Consider the following 17,548-nt stretch of genomic DNA (forward strand, 5'->3'; position numbering starts at 1 on the left):
GCGGGTTATGATGGAGGAGGAGGAGAAGCTTGTCAAACTGACGTAGCTGACGAAAACTACAAGAGGCTTTCCAAACGCTTTTTTTCTTCAACGTCGAGGCCCCGTTCTAGAATGGTATCGCTTGACAGGCTTCCTCGGCCATTCGAACGGGGATCTATGGCGAGAGGGGCGGGGTTAACTCTGCGTTCCCCGGATTGGTGCTTGCGGGGCAAGCGGCACAACGCTGTTTAAAGGCCGGGAATGCCCTCTCCCCCCCCCCCCGGTATCCTGGAGGCAATGATGGTTTCGCCCAACATTTGGCGGCCTCGTTCCTCCCTCCCCCCGCACCTCCTCCAGCCAATCGCGTCGCCTTTTCTGCCCTACGAAAGAACTGGTTCCTGCCACGGACGTTTCCTCTCTTTCCACCCCCTTCCCGTCGGAGGCGTTGGTTCCGCCCGCTCTCCTCCCTAGTCCCGGGTGAGGGAGAGGGAGACCCGGCGGCGTCCTAGCGGCGCCTTCGTCCTGCTGACCGAGGCGGCTGAGCGGGCGCGCGGGCACCATGGCCGCCCTGTTCCCAGCCTCTGGCGGGGGGCTGCACGACTGCTTGCTCCAGCTGCACAGCGCCCTGCGGAGCCCGGACCCTGGGAACGCGGCGCTTCACGCCCACATCTTCATCCGCTCCTTGGCGGAGACCTGCGTGACCAGCAGCGGCGACAGCGTCCTGGGTGTGTAGCAGCCTGAGGGCTCGGGCGGGGCTGCCCCTTGCTGTGATTTAAGGCGCCGTGTGAGAGACTTTAACGGGTTTCATGTGAAATAAGCTTTCTTTCCCCTCGCGAGTTGCAGTTCCTGACCGGCGGAACTCCCTGCCACCTGAAGTACAAAGCGCCAACAGTATCAGTAACGGGACCCAACTAGCTGTTCAGTGAGGCTTTTTTGTTAGTGCTTAAGTTGACAGCTGTGTTGCCTGGTACTGAATGCATAAATAAATTCCATTCGGTTTTATGGGTATTATTCCCATATAAGGTATGCATGTGTCTTGCTTCTCCTATGCATGTTTAGTGTGTTCAGTGAGGTTTGGCTCTATTCTAGTAAGTATGTTCAAGGTAGCTGTTCAGTCCTAAGCATCCTTACTGAGGAGCAACAGTATGTGTCTATTCAGAACAGAAGAACAGCCCTATTGGATTAGACTAAACACCTCTTTGGTCCAGCGTTTTGTTTCACAGCAGCCAACCAGGTGCCTGTGAGAAGCCCACAATAGGACAGGAGTACAGTAAGGCCGCAAATTACACGAGGATTGATGTTCCAGGGATCCTGTTTAAAGCCAAAGTGATAAATAGTCAAAACACATCGGGTTTCAATGGTGGGTGGGATTGCCAAAGTCATTTTCCCCGGAACCCCGCTTCCCACCCACTTTTACTTATTTATTCATGCCTTGCATGTAAAACTGAATGCACACAAGTTAAATGTGTGTACGTTGCGGGCTAACTGTACAGTAGTCCTCACTTGCTGTTAGTAGCCCTCCTCCAACACTGAACACAGTAGGACTTACTTGTAGGTAGGTATGCTGACAATTGTTGCAGAACTGAGATTCAGACTCAATACTTTTCCAGCTCACACCCTTAGCCTCTACACTCCTGAGTCCAGTGAACTTCACTAATCTGTTATTTTACTACATGCACATTAAATTGTGAAGCCACTAAAAATTATACACACTGCAAAACAGATGTTTTGGAAGATGTACATTCTCTTTTCCCCTACAGTAGAGTATAGCCATGTAAGAAAAAACATCACAAATTACTCTTTAATTTGAAATAATATTCACAATGCTGCTGCAAGTTTAAAAATCAGGTTTACTGAAATAAAAGGTCAGTGCTATATTTTATTGAGTCTGTCAGTTGTGTCTTGCTGTGTGAAATGCTTTACTTTATATCAAGGAAATAGCACTGTCCTTTCTTCAGAAACCTATACAAACAGAATAATACTTTGAGATATTTCTGATGTTGTCATTTCTTTGCAATGCATACATTATCAAGGATAGTGTGTGAATAAGGCTTGGGAGAAATGTATTTCCTTTAAATCTGTTTGACACCTCAAGCATTCCTTCTCTACAGGCAAGGATCGATTACTGCCTAATGTTCTTAGTGAGAAGCATCATGAGTTGTGACCTACTGTGACTACAGTAGACACTTTGCGGATAAATTTCATATCCCTGTAGGTGGTCTACTTAGATGGGATTCTGTTGTCTCTTTCAATTCAGTGACATGTTGATGTGTGCAGAGATTCTACAACTAACCCCTTGAGCTAATTTGTACTTGGAGTAATTGGTATTTTGGTTGTCATTCCATGTTGACAGCTTGAGTACTACTTTTATTTTAATGATAACCCAGTTCAGTTCGCACCACATGTTGCATACAGGATGCGGGGGGGGGGGGGGGGGCGGCAAGATGGTGCTTGCCAGTCCTGATCTTCACATGTTTAAACAGCATTTCATGTCAAGGGGTTAATCGTATGTGTTGTAAGACCATATGTTTGGAAAGATATTATTTGCTTTGATTCATACTCTTTTCACCCATGTTCCCACAGCTTTGCAGATTTCACTGGTGTTTTCCAAAGAAGATGGACTGCTTGCATTTATTCATAAATCACTGAACAGCGAAGAAGTAAGTTGATAATCGTAGGCTGAAGCATCCTTTGATGTCTTAGTAATTATACTTTTATATATTTATTTTTATTTGCTTTATGTATTGCCTTCTCCAACAAGGTCTCTTACTGTGTCTTTTGCTGAAAATGCTTTCAATGTATTGTTTTCAGTTTCGAGAATGCAGAGAAGAAGCGTTAAAATTTCTTGTTGCCTTTTTGGAAAAGATTGGCCAAAAAGTTCACCCTTATGCACAAGATGTAAAGGTGGGTCAATTAATTAAAATTGCAAACAAAACTAGGTAGTTTAGACAGATAAAATAATGCAGCTAGTATAATAATACATGTAGTATTATGATCCATTATCAGGAATGAGAAACTAGCAATCCTTTGTATATTAAATGCTTGCATTAGACTGCTTCCTTTTCCTCTGCAGCACCATCATGTTCAAAATGCATCTTTTTGTGTATTTTCGTTTCTTAGAAGATGCAACTGTTCTGAATTAGGAGTTTCACATCACCAAGGCAGGAGAAAGTGAAAATTATATTTTGGGCAATGTTATAAAGGAAGAGAAGGCACGAGGCACTTGTGTTTCGTGTTCACTGTAACTTTCACATTCTAGCTACTCTTCTTTGGTGGATGTAAGAGCCTGGGACAGACACACTGTTCCATCTAGCTGTGTACAGTCTCTCAGATCTGAAGTCTTTCTCAGCCCTGAGCCCATTTGTAGTGCACCAGTTGTTCACTGGTGTGGCCTTTGACAAGAGTAAATAGAGAAAGACAGAAAATTCTAATGTAGAGGATCCTTATTATGCAGAAAAATAGACTGAGTTTGCTTTACCTGGGCAGTTTGTTTACGCTTTTATGCTGTAAAATAGGGAACAAATGTTAAAACAGTGCAAGATCCTGCACTACAAATGCAGTACATCAACACTCTTATATTTTGTCTTTTAAAAATACAGCGGATGTGTCTTAGCGTTTATACAAAAGACAAACTGGCAAAGTGCAGAATCCCAGCACTAGATCTACTGATTAAGGTAAAACTTATAGGTCTTTATGATTGTCAGCTGTTTCCAGTAATTATGCATGTTTGTATGTCACAACATCAAAGTTCAGTGTAGTAGAAATAATTTAAATCTAAAAGTGTTTTAAAAGTAAATAATATTCACAGTAAGAGTCATATCTAATTTTACAGAATAATACATAAGAACATATATAGTAAAAATGATAGTGTTTCCTATGAAGTGGCTAACACACGTTCTACCTAATATATGTACCATAGAATCAGAATCATAGAAGGGGAGTTATTGTTTTGCTTTTTTGTTTTACTTGTTTACTTGTTTTTATCCTGCATTTTATTCTGTGAACCGCCCTAGGATTGTATGACGAAGGGTGGTATATAAATCTAAAAAAACAAAAGATAAAATAGAATTGTAGAGTTGGAAGGGACCACAAGGGTCATCTAGTCCAATCCTCTGCGGTGCACGGATCTCAACTAAAACATTCATGACAGATTGCCACCCAGCGTCTGCTTAAACACCTCCAATGAAGTAGAGTCCACCATCTTCTGAGGGAGCCTGTTGAACAGCTCTTACCGTCAGAAACTTCTTCCTGGGGTTTAGTAAAAATCTCCTTTCTTGTAACTTGAATCCATTGGTTTGGGTCCTACCCTCCAGAGTTGGAGAAAACAAGCTTGCTCTACCTTCCAAAACTCTAAAGGACTCTTATTTAGCTAGAAAAAAAATAATGTATTTTACAATACTGTTTTGAGTGCTTTAAAAATATTTTTTAAAGAATTGTCCTTGGTTAACATGAATATCCTTCCAGCTGCTTCACAACTTACGGTCATCTTATGTGATGGAAGACATGAAAGTCAGAGAAATCTTTACCAAATTCTATAGTGAACTTGCTATAAAAAGTAAAGTGTCTGATACAGGTATCTTAACTATATTACTACTTACGTTTACTATTAGTAATTTTTATTTATTTATACTTGTATTAGCAAACATACACAGCTAGGGGATGATGGGTCACTACTCTAAATTGCTAAGGGATTTGAGAATAATCCAACGAAAGTTAATTGTGACTAGGGAGAAAGTCACATTGAATGCTTGCTTCTACCTTGGATTAGCCTGCAAATCCCTTTGAGAGCAAGAAAATGGAATCTAGTAACGAGTAACTTGACTTCAGTAGAACCTAGTCCTTATTAACTGTTGCTGGAATAACCTCATTTCCACTTCAACAGTAGGAATGTCATTAAGTCAAGCCTTTGCTGCCCTGAGACTGCAAAAGTGAGGGGAAGGGAACTCTGCAATATGCTACCAGAGGAACAAGCACCACTGGGAGGTTATGCTTCCTTTGTCCAGGAAGAACATCAGGGAAAGGGATCATGGCCCCAGCCATTGGGCACTGAAGATGAAGCTGTGAGGAGTTCCCTGCCAGAAAGAACTCTTGCCACCAGTTGCACTGGGACTGCAGAATCAAGGGAAATGAAACTTTGGTTTCTGCCGCTAGGTGCAGGAACTAATACTGGGTATTATTGTATGGTTATAGTGTGGTGTAAATTGCCTTGGGGGTCGTCTTATTGCATGATTCCTTTATCCAAGGAATGTGTATAAATCCTTAAAATAAAGACTTGAATCCCTTGAATCCAGACCTATGAACACTGCAGACCTTAGCTATCCATGAGCCGCCTCTGAGTTTCATACACTTCCGCTCAAAATACTGCTCCCCATCGTCTCTGTGCCTTCACACATAAGAATTCTGTTCATCCACAGATAATTTTAGAACATTATGCTCTCCTTAATCCCCCCCCCCGCTCATTCCCTCCCCACTGAGATGAAGCTTTTTATCCATTTGTACATAACTGGAGTGTGGTGTACTTTTAAACTTATTTCTCTTTCGACTGTTACATTAGTGTGAGCTCTTGGAGCTAGATGTGAGGTAGCTTCTTTCAGAACTATTTCCACATGTGCTAATTTCTTCCTTTGGGGCCCAACTTATCTATGATTAGGATAGCAAGAAGTAGTAACTATGTATGTACGCTTTCACTGTTTCCCCCAATAACAAAGACCTTAAGTCTTGTGGCACATTAATCAGTAACCACCTTGTGTCTGTCTGTGGAACATTGACAGCGCAGCTGGCAGTGACAATGACTAAATATTAGGATAATATGGGTGAGACTGAATAAGACGTTTCGGATCTATAATAACATTTGGGTGATTTATTAAATCCTTCATTGTTTAGGAGAGATATTTTTGTGTGTAGCTGGATTAAAATAAAATGTGAACAGGTAATTAGGGTGCTAAATATTCTTTTTTTTTTAAGTGTTGGAAAGGATTTATGAACTCCTGGGAGTTTTGGGAGAAGTCCAACCTAGTGATATGCTTGACAACTCTGAAAAACTATATCGAGCTTATTTGGGAGAACTCAGAACACAGGTAAAGTAAGGACTTCTTGTGGGATATCAGCAAAAGCTTTTCCTTCATGTTCTGTCTTGGTGTGTGTCAGATTTTCCTCCTTTAGCTCTCTAGAACCTTAGAACCCCAGGCGGCCTCTTTGCCTCACAGACTGCCTGGTGGGACCTTTACCACTATGGCTTGGAAAGCCCTTTTCACCACAGGGCCCCTTTTTTGCTTTTATTTTCAAGATGGTGGGTTTTCCTGCCTTTAACCACATCTATAGCATAGTGTTTCCCTTCACCGGCTCATGCTGTTCTGCAATATTTCCTTGTTGGCTCACTACTAGGAGTTACCTACCAGAATTAATTTCTGATAGTCAGCTATGCCTTGCTAATCCAGATTGTAGAAATCACCCTACTGATTTTCCTCTTACACCTAAGTGGCCCCTCTCCCAAATCAGGAAAGCTTTCAGGGGCAAGGGAAGCAAGTCACTGCCAACAGCTCATGATAGCAGGCAAAGGACGGTCAAGAGGGGGTGGTGGTGGAGCTGTTGTGCCTTCATCCCCTCGCTCAACAATCAAGAAAGCCTTTTTACTGGGTGAAGCATGCGACTGGCAGCAGGCAACAAAGAAGGAAGGCTGTTGCTTCTTGCTGCACCAACACTCAGGAAATCCTCTTTAAGGGGCAAGGCAAGCAAATCTTTTTTAGCTGCATGTGGCAGGCGGGCAATGAACAGTCCAGTCCAAGGGCCTGCTACTGTTTTATTTTTTCAGCTTTTTTCTTTTCTTTTTAAAGCCCCTACAAGGGGCAAAGGAAGCACCTGTAGTTGGTTCCAGCTGGCTGAAGGTCATCAAGAAGCTAAGCTGCTCCTTCCTCCCTATGCCCCAGACCAGACTTCTGTGCCATTGTTGCGAGTCTTCTTAACATAATGTTGCTCAAGGGGAAAAAAAGTGCTGGTACAGAGTTGCAGTGCATACAGAGTACCTACTCATTTATTTTTTATTTTTGCTGGATTGTGCCCAGTTTTTCTAAGAAACCTAGTGAGACTGTAGAATGATTAACTGCATTCTATATATTACATGCTATACTGGAAACGAATTACAGATTTGTTTTATAATCAGAGGATATAGCTACTATGTTTAAGTTCATTTGAGAAATCGTGTTTTGCATTGCATGTTGATATCTCGGGATACCTGGTCTCCTTCCGTATTAAATACATCACTTCCTTGTTTTCAGATGACTTCTGCAACAAGAGAGCCTAAGTTTGCAGTAGTAGCTGGGTGTCTGAAAGGACTGACGGCGCTCATGAATAACTTTACTAAGTCCATGGATGAAGGTGTAGTATTTCTTTTATTAAAATTTATAAGTAGCACAGTTCTGTCAAACTGCAGGAAATTGCCTCTCTTTCTTAATTCGCTAGACTTTTGATTTCTACACCCAGAACCAGAAGCATTGTTGGATATATTTGTCCAGATTTTACATCAGTGTAGGCAATCAGTTATGGCTGCAAGTCCTATTACTTTGGCAAGTAACCCACTATCTCCATCTTCCCTTTTAGCCCACATTTTTGGGAACAATAAGTTTATAGGGCTAGTATAAACAGATTTTTTTTGTACATTCCTTCTCTGCTTTGCTCCATGTGGTGTTGTTGGAGCTGTTCTATAAATTTGAGGAATGCTGATACACCTAGCTGAATGTTCCCAGTGGATCAATTAGTCCAGCTCGCTGTCCTGAGAACTGGTATCTGCTGCACATAAAATAATTCTCCAGACTTTTGGCCTGTCTTTCTTGGAAATCACTAAATAAGGATATTTTATAGCCTCTGTGGTCTGGGTAGTTTTAATTGGAAATGCTACTCTTTCACCTTGAACAGCCTTTTGTCCTTTTTGTCTGTTTCTATTTGTGACATTTTCAGCAATAGGGAATAGTTTCTTTCTAAATTTGGTCTTGCAGTTGTATTCAGTTCTGATAACTTTCAGGGTCCTGAGGTATGTCTATATGGCATACTTTCTGTGCTGCTTCCCTATGTTCATTCTGTGGTGAAGAATCAATGCATAGTTTGTTCAAAGTAGCATGTGGCATTGCTCCATCTTTCCATAGATCTAATGTCTGTATGAACTGCCATTTAGTTACACAGAGGATCAGTTGAGTTTTATTTGATAGAAGGTCGTTTTGGAGTGACACCGATACACTGTGGTTGAATCGGCTTTTGTGATGATCTGAACTTTCGTGTCATATGAGAGGTATTGTGTCATATGAGAAGTTTAAAATGCTGCCACCTCATGACCTTATTTACTTTTTTTTTTTTTTTTGTATTTTCTCTACAGATCCTCAAACATCTAAAGAAATCTTTGATTTTGCAATGAAGGCAATAAGTCCACAGGTATAATGGATGTTTTTTTGCCTTCAAAACAATCATTCTTTAAATTTGTTAATTAGATCTGACAAACAAATCTTATACAAAATATTTTGACATTGCAGATTGACTTAAAGCGATATGCAGTTCCTCTTGGTAAGAACTTTGTTTCATGTAAAATAGTTGGCTGCAACAGTATCTCTGATAGCATATTTCTTCTCTGTTGGATAAGATGTAATGCATGTAATCTACTTTTTGTCTACAAGAAGTAAAATGTAACTTTAAGTAATAAACAACAAAAAAAAAAGGCAAGATAATTACCAATTTCAATCCTAATTTCTTAGAGTGATTATATAAACAAATAGCTCTTGTAAAATAATTCAAGGAAGATAACACTTGCATCAGTTATCAGCTGGAACAAAAAGTCAAATTTAAATTCAAAATTTTACTTTTCAGCTGGACTGCGTTTGTTTAGTATCCATGCTGCTCAATTCAGCACATGCCTTCTTGACAACTATATCGCACTATATGAAGTAATGTCCAAATGGTGTGGCCATCAGAATATAGAACTGAAGAAAGCTGGCCATTCAGCTTTGGATGCATTTTTTAAACAGGTAAAATAACCACCTTGTCTCCCATGTACGGTTTTCTCTCTCTTCGTTTTGCTTTCCCTTCCTTCTGCATGGGACTTTTCTCCCATCCCTGGCTGTACCCACAGTCATTCTTCTTGATGCAAGTGCTTTTGGCAGCAAGGTTTTTACTGCCATGCACATAATGTATTTATGTGGGAGTTAAAGGCTCTACGTACATATTGACATATAGATTGCTATTCTGTATTAGTATAGTGTCTGAACCAATGGGACCACAGTCTTTTTGTTCCTTTCATTGTGACTCTAAAAGTTTTCTTTGGTATTGTATGTTGATGATATTGTCTTTATATCAGCTTGGTTTGAAGAAGCTGCTGAGTAGCATAGATATGAAGTCATGATGAATTTATTTTGTATGAGCTATCTAAATTATAAATGTCCTATATTATACATAATATGCAGATCTCTGCAATGGTTGCAAAGGATGCAGAAATGCATAAGAGCAAGCTGCGCTACTTCATGGAACAGTTTTATGGTATCATCAGGAAGATGGATGCCAGCAACAAGGAATTGTCCATTGCTATTCGTGGATATGGGCTTTTTGCAGCGGTATGTATTTTAGTTCCTGACATAATAGAATCATAGAATTGTAGAGTTGGAGTTGGATGACCCCCAAGGGTCATGTAGTCCAACCCACTGCAATGCAGGAATCATTTCCTATCCCACTTCTTGGACCCGAGAGACTAAAAAGCAATGGGCAGCCAGATTCTGGGTACAACCTATCCTGGTACTCTGATGTTGGAAAGGTTTACTATTAGAGTGAATAAGACATTTATTTTATAAAGATTTTTCATGATCCTTGTGCAGAAATCTTAGCTGCATCATTTGGGATAAATGAAACCTTATAATACGTGAGTCGCAAATTGAGTTTAATACAATGTTTAGAAAAAGTGAACTTAAATCACAGAACGTTGCAATAAGTGAGGTGCACCTCAACTGAGAAATAGCATTTCCATGATCTTTAATGCAGTGGCTTTTTGCAGATATTTAGGTTTACTGAATTAATGTTTGAATTTGCCCTTGGTGCTTAGAAATTGCAGTTAGTAAATCAAAGAACTTAGACTGTAATAATGGCTTGGACTTGATAATCTTGCCATGAATGGAAGGCAGTTCTTGTAACATGACTGAAGCTTACTGACTTCCTTTGTGCCCTAATAATCTCAGACTGGCTCCATAGGGCCAGAGCAGTTTTTTGGAAGGTCCAGAGGTCTGCAGGCAAAGAGAAATGGATTACTCCCTCTCCAATTGGCAGACCAATTATTTATTTTAATCTAGTGTTATTTCTCTCTCTTTCAAAGCCATGCAAAGCTATCAATTCCAAGGATGTTGACTTCATGTATGTTGAACTCCTTCAGCGCTGTAAGCAAATGTATCTCACCGAGGCAGAAACTGTAGATGACAACGTGTATCAGCTACCAAGTTTCCTTCAATCTATTGCCAGTGTCATACTGCACTTAGATACTGTAAGTGACTAGTTTGGATCACATTTGTGAGGCTTTTATTTGTATAAAGTAGAAGGCATTGCATATGTCCTGATAGCGAACTTGTTCTTCAAGTGATAATCCTTTGGTTCACTACGTGGTGGGGGTGGGTGGGATGGAATATTAGCAGGCTTGAGACATCATCAGGGGTAACCCCAAGGTTTGCAGAAGCACCACAGATCTTTAGGGAGGGGGCAGAACGAAAACAGCTTCGTGAGAACTGAGCATGCTCAGTGGCCACCAAATGCACCCTAACTGTTGTGGAGGGGGAAAATAGAACATGTGTAGAGGGAAGGATGGAGAATGACTCTACTTGTACGGCTCTTATTTGTGATAAGGGCGATGCAAATTTTCTCTCTCACTAAAAAACAAAACCTACAACCCCTCCCACTTGAAAAATAATCTTGAAGATTTTTAGTGAATGTGTAGCTGCTATCTCCTAATATGCCACTGTTCTTCTTCTAGATTCCTGAAGTATATACTCCAGTTCTGGAACGTCTGATTGTGGTGCAAATAGATAGCTTCCCACAATATAGTATGAAAATGCAGTTTCAGTGTTGTAAATCCATTATAAAGGTTTTTTTAGCCCTGGCAGGAAAAGGCCCTGTACTGTGGAGTTTTATGAGCACTGTGGGTGAGTTTTGTTGATTGTCTCAAAACAAGCTTTCTTCTTTATTGCAGGACTAGTTCAGGTTTGAGAGACTTGAAAAGTAAGGGTAATAGAAAATTACACCAGTGGAGTTTCTGTCATATTCTGCAGTGTCGCAGTCAGTGTAATGAGTACAAGACTGCACCCTTAGTCTCCATGACTTTTTAGGTTATATTGCATATATGGGCAATTCGTATGTGATTCTGCTTGAAAGTAAATTGGAAACTGAATTTGGCAAGAAACAGAATTCATTTGCTAACTTTTCTGCAGTGCCTAATACAAATGTACATGCCTTAGTATAATTTTACTATTTTAGTTTCACTTGTAATCAAATTTACATTGATGCAAAAAGTATTTTTAAAATGTGGTAAATATCAGTTAATGTTATGAATGCCTCATGTCCTATGTAGGACAAATATGGTGTCTTCTGCATTGGACCCTGTTCTTTTTTTCTGGGGGTTCTTAAGGGCACACAGTACCTGCACCTCCTTTCCCTAGAAGAATGCAGTGATTGGACCCATAACAAGAATGAATCGTACAATAGCTCAGCTGTCTTGCCTGATCCTTTCTTTGGTCTGGAGGTGGGGGGTTTTATGTTTGTGTGTGTGTGTGTGTGTGTCTGTTTGTTTTTATTTTGTTTTCTTTTAAACTTTTAAACTTTTTTTTAAAGAAAACCACTGCACATATTTAGGCCTCAGTGTAACCTGGTAACTAATAAAGCAACTTGGTAATGGCAACAGTTGCTGATTTGGGGTTCATTTTCAGTGCCAGAAAGATACTAGAATATTCAGACACTTTTTAGTCCACCTTCTTGATGTGTTTTCTTAAATATTGAAATACCTTCTTTTTCAGTGCATCAAGGTTTAATCAGAGTCTGTTCTAAGCCAGTAGTCTTCTCAACAGTAAGTGTTGTTGAAGTTTTGCTGAATAAGGTTTTGTGTTTGTGTATCCTTATTACTTGTGTTCTGTACAAAAATGTTTTGTTGCCCTCTTTTTCTTCCAAGGGGGTGTGTTTATTAACAGATTGCCAGCTTCATAAATTGCTAGGGTTTCCCCTCACTTGCCATAGTCCCCTCATGAAAATGTGCATCCATTTTTGCATGGTGCCCTATACTGCTCACCCACCAGGAATGTAACCAATATATTTTCTTCGGTAACTGTTCTTTTTCTCTCTTGATGAACACTACTTGGGGTTCCCCTTCTTGAATGCCCTTTCTTTGTTGACTGGAAGTATCAGAGGGGGCCTGAGTTAGAGGTCAAACATTAAATCATTTGGTTAATACTATAATTGTAGAAAATTAACTTTGGGGACTAAAGTCTTGCTTGAACGTTAAGCATTAAAATACCATATGAAGTGAAATTTCCTGCTGATCACTTGAAGTATCTCGTTTTACCTTGTTTTAAGTATGTGAATGTGTATTATTTGAAATATTATACATTTCTAAGATGGGGCACTTAACATGAGAATGCCCTTGACATGTCTTGGTACAGTGGTCCTGTGTGCTCTTCTATCACTTATATATGCTTCTGAATTAGGCAGTGTTCATTTCTGCTATACTAGGATAAGCTATGTAGAGATATTCAGTATTATGTTGCCTTCTAGGAATATTCTGGAAAAAATGTTTCTAGTTCAGAAGAGCCTCCTATATCTGGAGAAGTTCGAGCTGGGAAATGGAAGGTGCCTACATACAAGGATTACTTGGATCTTTTTAGGAGTTTACTGAGCTGTGACACAATGAAGGTAAAAAACCCACTAATGCTGGATCTTTAATTTAAAAAAATATGATTTACTTAAGCTTTACTTAAATGCTTTTCATTTCCGTTGTATGCATTTTCTCACAAAACAATACCAATTAAAAGAAAATAAAAATATTTTAAAATACAGTCATACACTCACAGTGAATAATTTCAAGGTTGCCAGGTGCAGTCTCTTTCTCCCTGCTCATGCCTCAGTGAACAGGAATATGCTAAACTTCCTCCTAAATGTTGTCAATAAGGGAGACAAGGATACCCATTTGTGAAATGCCCTTCTTGGTGAGGTAACTGCCACCCAAAAGGACCTGTCATGGTTCGCCAACAGCTGGGCAGGTCTAGTAGCAGCACTAACAACAGGACCTCTACTGATTGTAGGTCCTAATATGGTTTATGCTGAGAGAGGTTCTTTTTTGGGTAATGGGATCTCAAGCTGTTTAGGGTTTTTATATGCTGCTACTAACATAATAATAATAATAATAATTTATTATTTATACCCCGCCCATCTGGCTGGGTTTCCCCAGCCACTCTGGGCGGCTTCCAACTGAATATTAAAAACAGTACAGCATCAAACATTAAAAACTTCCCTAAAGAGGGCTGCCTTCAGATGACTTTTAAAAGTAAAATAGTTGTTTATTGCTTTGACATCTGCTGGGAGGGCGTTCCACAGGGCAGGTGCCACTACCGAGAAGGCCCTCTGCCTGGTTCCCTGTAACCTTACTTCTCGCAATGAGGGAACCGCCAGAAGGCCCTCGGCGCTGGATCTTGAATTGGGCCTGGTAGCTCACTGGTGGCCAGGACCATTGATCCATGATCCATCAGACTGTCCCACTTGGCATGCTGGCTGCCACATTCTGCATTAGCTGCAGCCTCTGGACCTCCTTCAGTGACAGCCCCATGTGCAGTGCTTTGCAGTAGTTCAAGTTATAAAACAAAAAAATAAACAGTTAAGAATAGAGAAGCTTGGGCATACGTATATGTTTTTAAGAGATGTTTAAAGGCCATTGCTGACTCTACTTCAAAAATTACCCGAGGGAGGATGTTCCAGGTGGTAAGTGTTATTGTCAAGAAGGCCTGCTTCTACACTGTCATTAAGTGACAGTAAGTTGTGGAATAATCAGCAGGACTTCCTCAGAAGTTCTTAAGCATTGGCTTGGCTTGTGCTGCAAATTACTTGGTCTGTAATTTCGGAATAAACTCTGACATAACTAAAAATATGTTCTTCTGTTCTCCAATGTAGGACTCTCTGTTCACAGATGAAACGTTTCTAATTGCAAATTCACCTCTACAGTCTCTAAATCGGTTGTTATATGATGAACTCATAAAGTCTATCCTAAAAGTAATTGAAAAGTTGGATCTTACAGTTCAGAAACAGAACATTAGGGAAGAGAAGGTAAGACTGGATATTTGAAAATAGTCTCTCTCTCTCTCTCTCTCTCTCTCTCTCTCTCTCCTTCTCACTTTCTCACCTTTTGCATTTCTGCCCATATAACAGGTTCAGGGTGCACTTTCAACAAATGAAAATTGATTTACTGTTACATTATTCATACATGTATCTGTTTACACAACAGTAAGCAATAATTTAGTGATGCATAAGGATAGTCAATGTGGTGCCCACCAGATGTTGTTGGGCTACAACATCTCCCATCATCTCTGACCATTTGCCATGTTTTCTGGAGAGAATGGCAATTTTAGTCCAGTATCATTTGGAGGGCACCACGTTGGCTTTCCCAGCATAAATGAGCTTTGAGCTTGTGCTTTCCCTGGTACAACCTTTAGGTGGGAATCAGATGCATCCATTTTTGTTTTCGACTAACTGAAGTTTAATTTGTCTGAGTTGGGACTATCATGTGGTTACTTTTAACTTGGCTTTGTCTGGACAAAGCAGAGTCAGAACATGTGTCAAAGGAGAAGCACAAGAGTTTGGAGATTGCTCACATAGCACTAAACTGGTTTAGTGTTACATCTAGATGCAGCCATAGTTTTCATTAAAGTTTTAGAGCCCATCTTTAAAAAGCCATTAGGATGGCTCAGTTGTAAAACTGAGTGTAATATTTATAACAGTTCTTAAGACTAAAAAGCTCATAATCTAAATTATATACTGCATTGTGGAATCCAACAACAGGAGGGTTTAGGAAGAAAGTATACATGATCAGATGCTGAATTGAGTTACTTTATGGGAGTGGAGACATAAGCAGATATAATTTGTAGAAGTACAAATTGCCATGAATATGTTTCAATTTTTATTTCTCCTTTCCCGAAGGCGTTTGTGAGAATGTTATAGTGCGTGGAATTCAATGTCTAGCTGTCCCGTCTACAAATGTATTTCAACTTGCCAGGCAGAATTATCCCCCCTCTCCCCCCCCCCCACGTTGTTCCAGGAGTTCTCCCAATCTTCCCAGACCCAGTTACTGAGAGGATATGTGAAGTGGGGAAGTTGCATTGTGTAAGGGGAAGTCCTTATACAAACCTAGTGTGGATGGGTCTTGTTAGGTGAATTTGGCCCATTATATTTAAGGGAGTCCTAAAAATGAACTGATACTTCATTTAAAGAACCCATCATATTTAAAATAAACATCCACAAAATTCCCGCTAGATTAAAATACCATAAGTAGCAATAGAATTCAACAAATAGGATACTTTTTGCAGCACTGCTTTTCTATAGGATTCTAATTAATTGTAGAATAATTCATTTTTTTTCATCGAAGAGATTGTATATATGTTAAATTAAAGAAAAATAGAGACAAGTAGGAGAGATACATGCAAACACCATCCAGCCTAACCTGGTTGAGAATAAAAAACCTTTCATGTGGTTCAAATTATGCCACAGATGGCAAGTAGTGCTCTGTAAGTGCTCTTCACGCTGTGGAAGAAAAAGCTTCTTGCCATTCAAAAACTCTGCCTACTTCTAATTTTCTTTTCTCAGGATGGAAGTGTAGCTGATGTTGATCTTACCATTCCTACTTCTGATCCAGCTGCAAACCTTCAGCCAAACAAGCCTAAAGACTTTACAGCCTTCATTAACCTAGTGGAGTTTTGCAGGTATGTTCTGTTGTGTGTATTTCAAGGAAATGCAGAACACATGTGAGACCTAAAATTCAGTTACATTGTGCTGGTACAGTTTATATTACGCTGGGGCCAGTGGGCAGCCAAACTCCTGTCTGGAAATGGCATGGCCTATTCATTGTTTGCTGGCAGTGTTTGTGAATGGGTGGAATAGACATAGTGATCTCCTGCTTAGAACAGGGCACCCTGGGCCTGTAGCTTTATGGGGGGGGAGGGGGATGACTTCAATTCATTGCTTGCTGTTCTCTTTATCTCTGCAGAGACATCCTCCCAGAGAAGCACGTTGAGTTTTTTGTGCCTTGGGTTTATTCATTTGCTTATGAGCTAATTATACAGTCAACGCGATTACCCTTTATTAGTGGATTTTACAAAATGCTGTCTATTGCCATGAAAATTGCTAAAAAAACAAAATACTTTCAGGTGAGATAACTCTTGTAAGGAGGGTAATTACCTGTTATTTGTTCAAGATAAAGTTAATGTTATGCTGCTCTATACTTGCGTTGCATATGTGCTTGATATAATTGTGATTTTTTTCATTTTAATAGTTAAGATTTTTTTTGTATTTTTGTACCTGGCGGTAGTTCTGGGATGGAAATGGCCAAAAATGCAACATGGAGGGGTGGTGTGTTTAGGGAGATCCTTCAGCTGTGAAAGGTGGTTTTTAGCTTGGGTTGAATAGGGTGGCACTCTGCCTGAAAAACCAAGTATACAGTTTAGGAGTGCTCCTGGATTTGATGCTGATTGGGTAAGCCCAGGTGGCATCAGTAACCAGGAGTGCTTTTTGCCAGCGTCAGTGGGTATGCCTACTGCACGCCTATTGGAAAGGGACTAACCTTACCACAGTGGTTTATGCTCTGGGTATGACTGGACTGTACTACTGTAGTGTGCCCTATTTGGGGCTGTTCAGAAACTTCGGGCACTCCAGAATATGGCTGCTAGAGTCATACTTGGGGCAAGGCAGACAGAATCTGTAACACCTCTTTATTATATCAGCTGAGCTGGTTATCTGTGCATTCCTGGGCCCAATTAAACTGCTGGTTTTGACCTTTTAAAGCCCTAAACAGATTGAGCCCAAGTTATTTAATGGACCACCTGCACACATTCCAGGGTTTTGACAGGAACACCAGTCATATTAGCCAGAAAAAAACAGAGCCTTCTGGAAACCCATTGGATCCATTAGCCTCCAAGGGTCGACCATCTCAATAAGTCCCCTGCCTCTGCAGAAGGGAAAAGGTGCTGAAAGCCTAAATCTCAACAGGAAGTGATCTGTCCATGACAAGGGGCTGATGTCAATATCCCCCACTTTCAGATCACCCTTTTCCTGCCCAGTTGAGAAAGCAAGGTCCAGAATGCGGCCTGTAACATGTGTTGGGCCAATGGCATGTTGGGCCATCCCTATAGTTGTCTTGGCAGCCATGAAGTCCTGAGCCACCCCAGAGCCAGTCGTTTAGCATGAATGTTGAAGTTCCCCAGAAGTCTGGGAGTCCTCAACTCCATCTGAGAACATCTGGGCAGTGAGATCGGCGGTAAACCAGCAGAATCCCTAATCTGTTTTGACTGTGTCAGGAACACAGGACTTT

General features: G+C 40.5%; 1 protein-coding gene across 1 annotated transcript in view; it reads left to right on the forward strand.

Moving 5' to 3' along the window:
- Positions 1-361: 361 nt before the first annotated feature.
- The window catches only part of PRKDC (protein kinase, DNA-activated, catalytic subunit), an 85,632-nt gene continuing 68,445 nt past the window's right edge, over positions 362-17,548 (forward strand). The window contains exons 1-18 of the mRNA XM_028737018.2: positions 362-704; positions 2,563-2,639; positions 2,791-2,883; positions 3,579-3,653; positions 4,444-4,552; positions 5,944-6,056; positions 7,254-7,353; positions 8,345-8,400; positions 8,499-8,529; positions 8,830-8,987; positions 9,423-9,569; positions 10,319-10,483; positions 10,967-11,135; positions 12,003-12,052; positions 12,754-12,891; positions 14,143-14,295; positions 15,829-15,944; positions 16,229-16,388. Of these exons, the coding sequence (XP_028592851.2) occupies positions 539-704; positions 2,563-2,639; positions 2,791-2,883; positions 3,579-3,653; positions 4,444-4,552; positions 5,944-6,056; positions 7,254-7,353; positions 8,345-8,400; positions 8,499-8,529; positions 8,830-8,987; positions 9,423-9,569; positions 10,319-10,483; positions 10,967-11,135; positions 12,003-12,052; positions 12,754-12,891; positions 14,143-14,295; positions 15,829-15,944; positions 16,229-16,388 (2,076 nt within the window). The 5' untranslated portion in view covers positions 362-538. The remainder of the gene's footprint in view (positions 705-2,562; positions 2,640-2,790; positions 2,884-3,578; positions 3,654-4,443; positions 4,553-5,943; positions 6,057-7,253; positions 7,354-8,344; positions 8,401-8,498; positions 8,530-8,829; positions 8,988-9,422; positions 9,570-10,318; positions 10,484-10,966; positions 11,136-12,002; positions 12,053-12,753; positions 12,892-14,142; positions 14,296-15,828; positions 15,945-16,228; positions 16,389-17,548) is intronic.

The sequence above is a fragment of the Podarcis muralis genome, chromosome 8 (assembly GCF_964188315.1).
Source record: "Podarcis muralis chromosome 8, rPodMur119.hap1.1, whole genome shotgun sequence".
NCBI lineage: Eukaryota > Metazoa > Chordata > Lepidosauria > Squamata > Lacertidae > Podarcis > Podarcis muralis.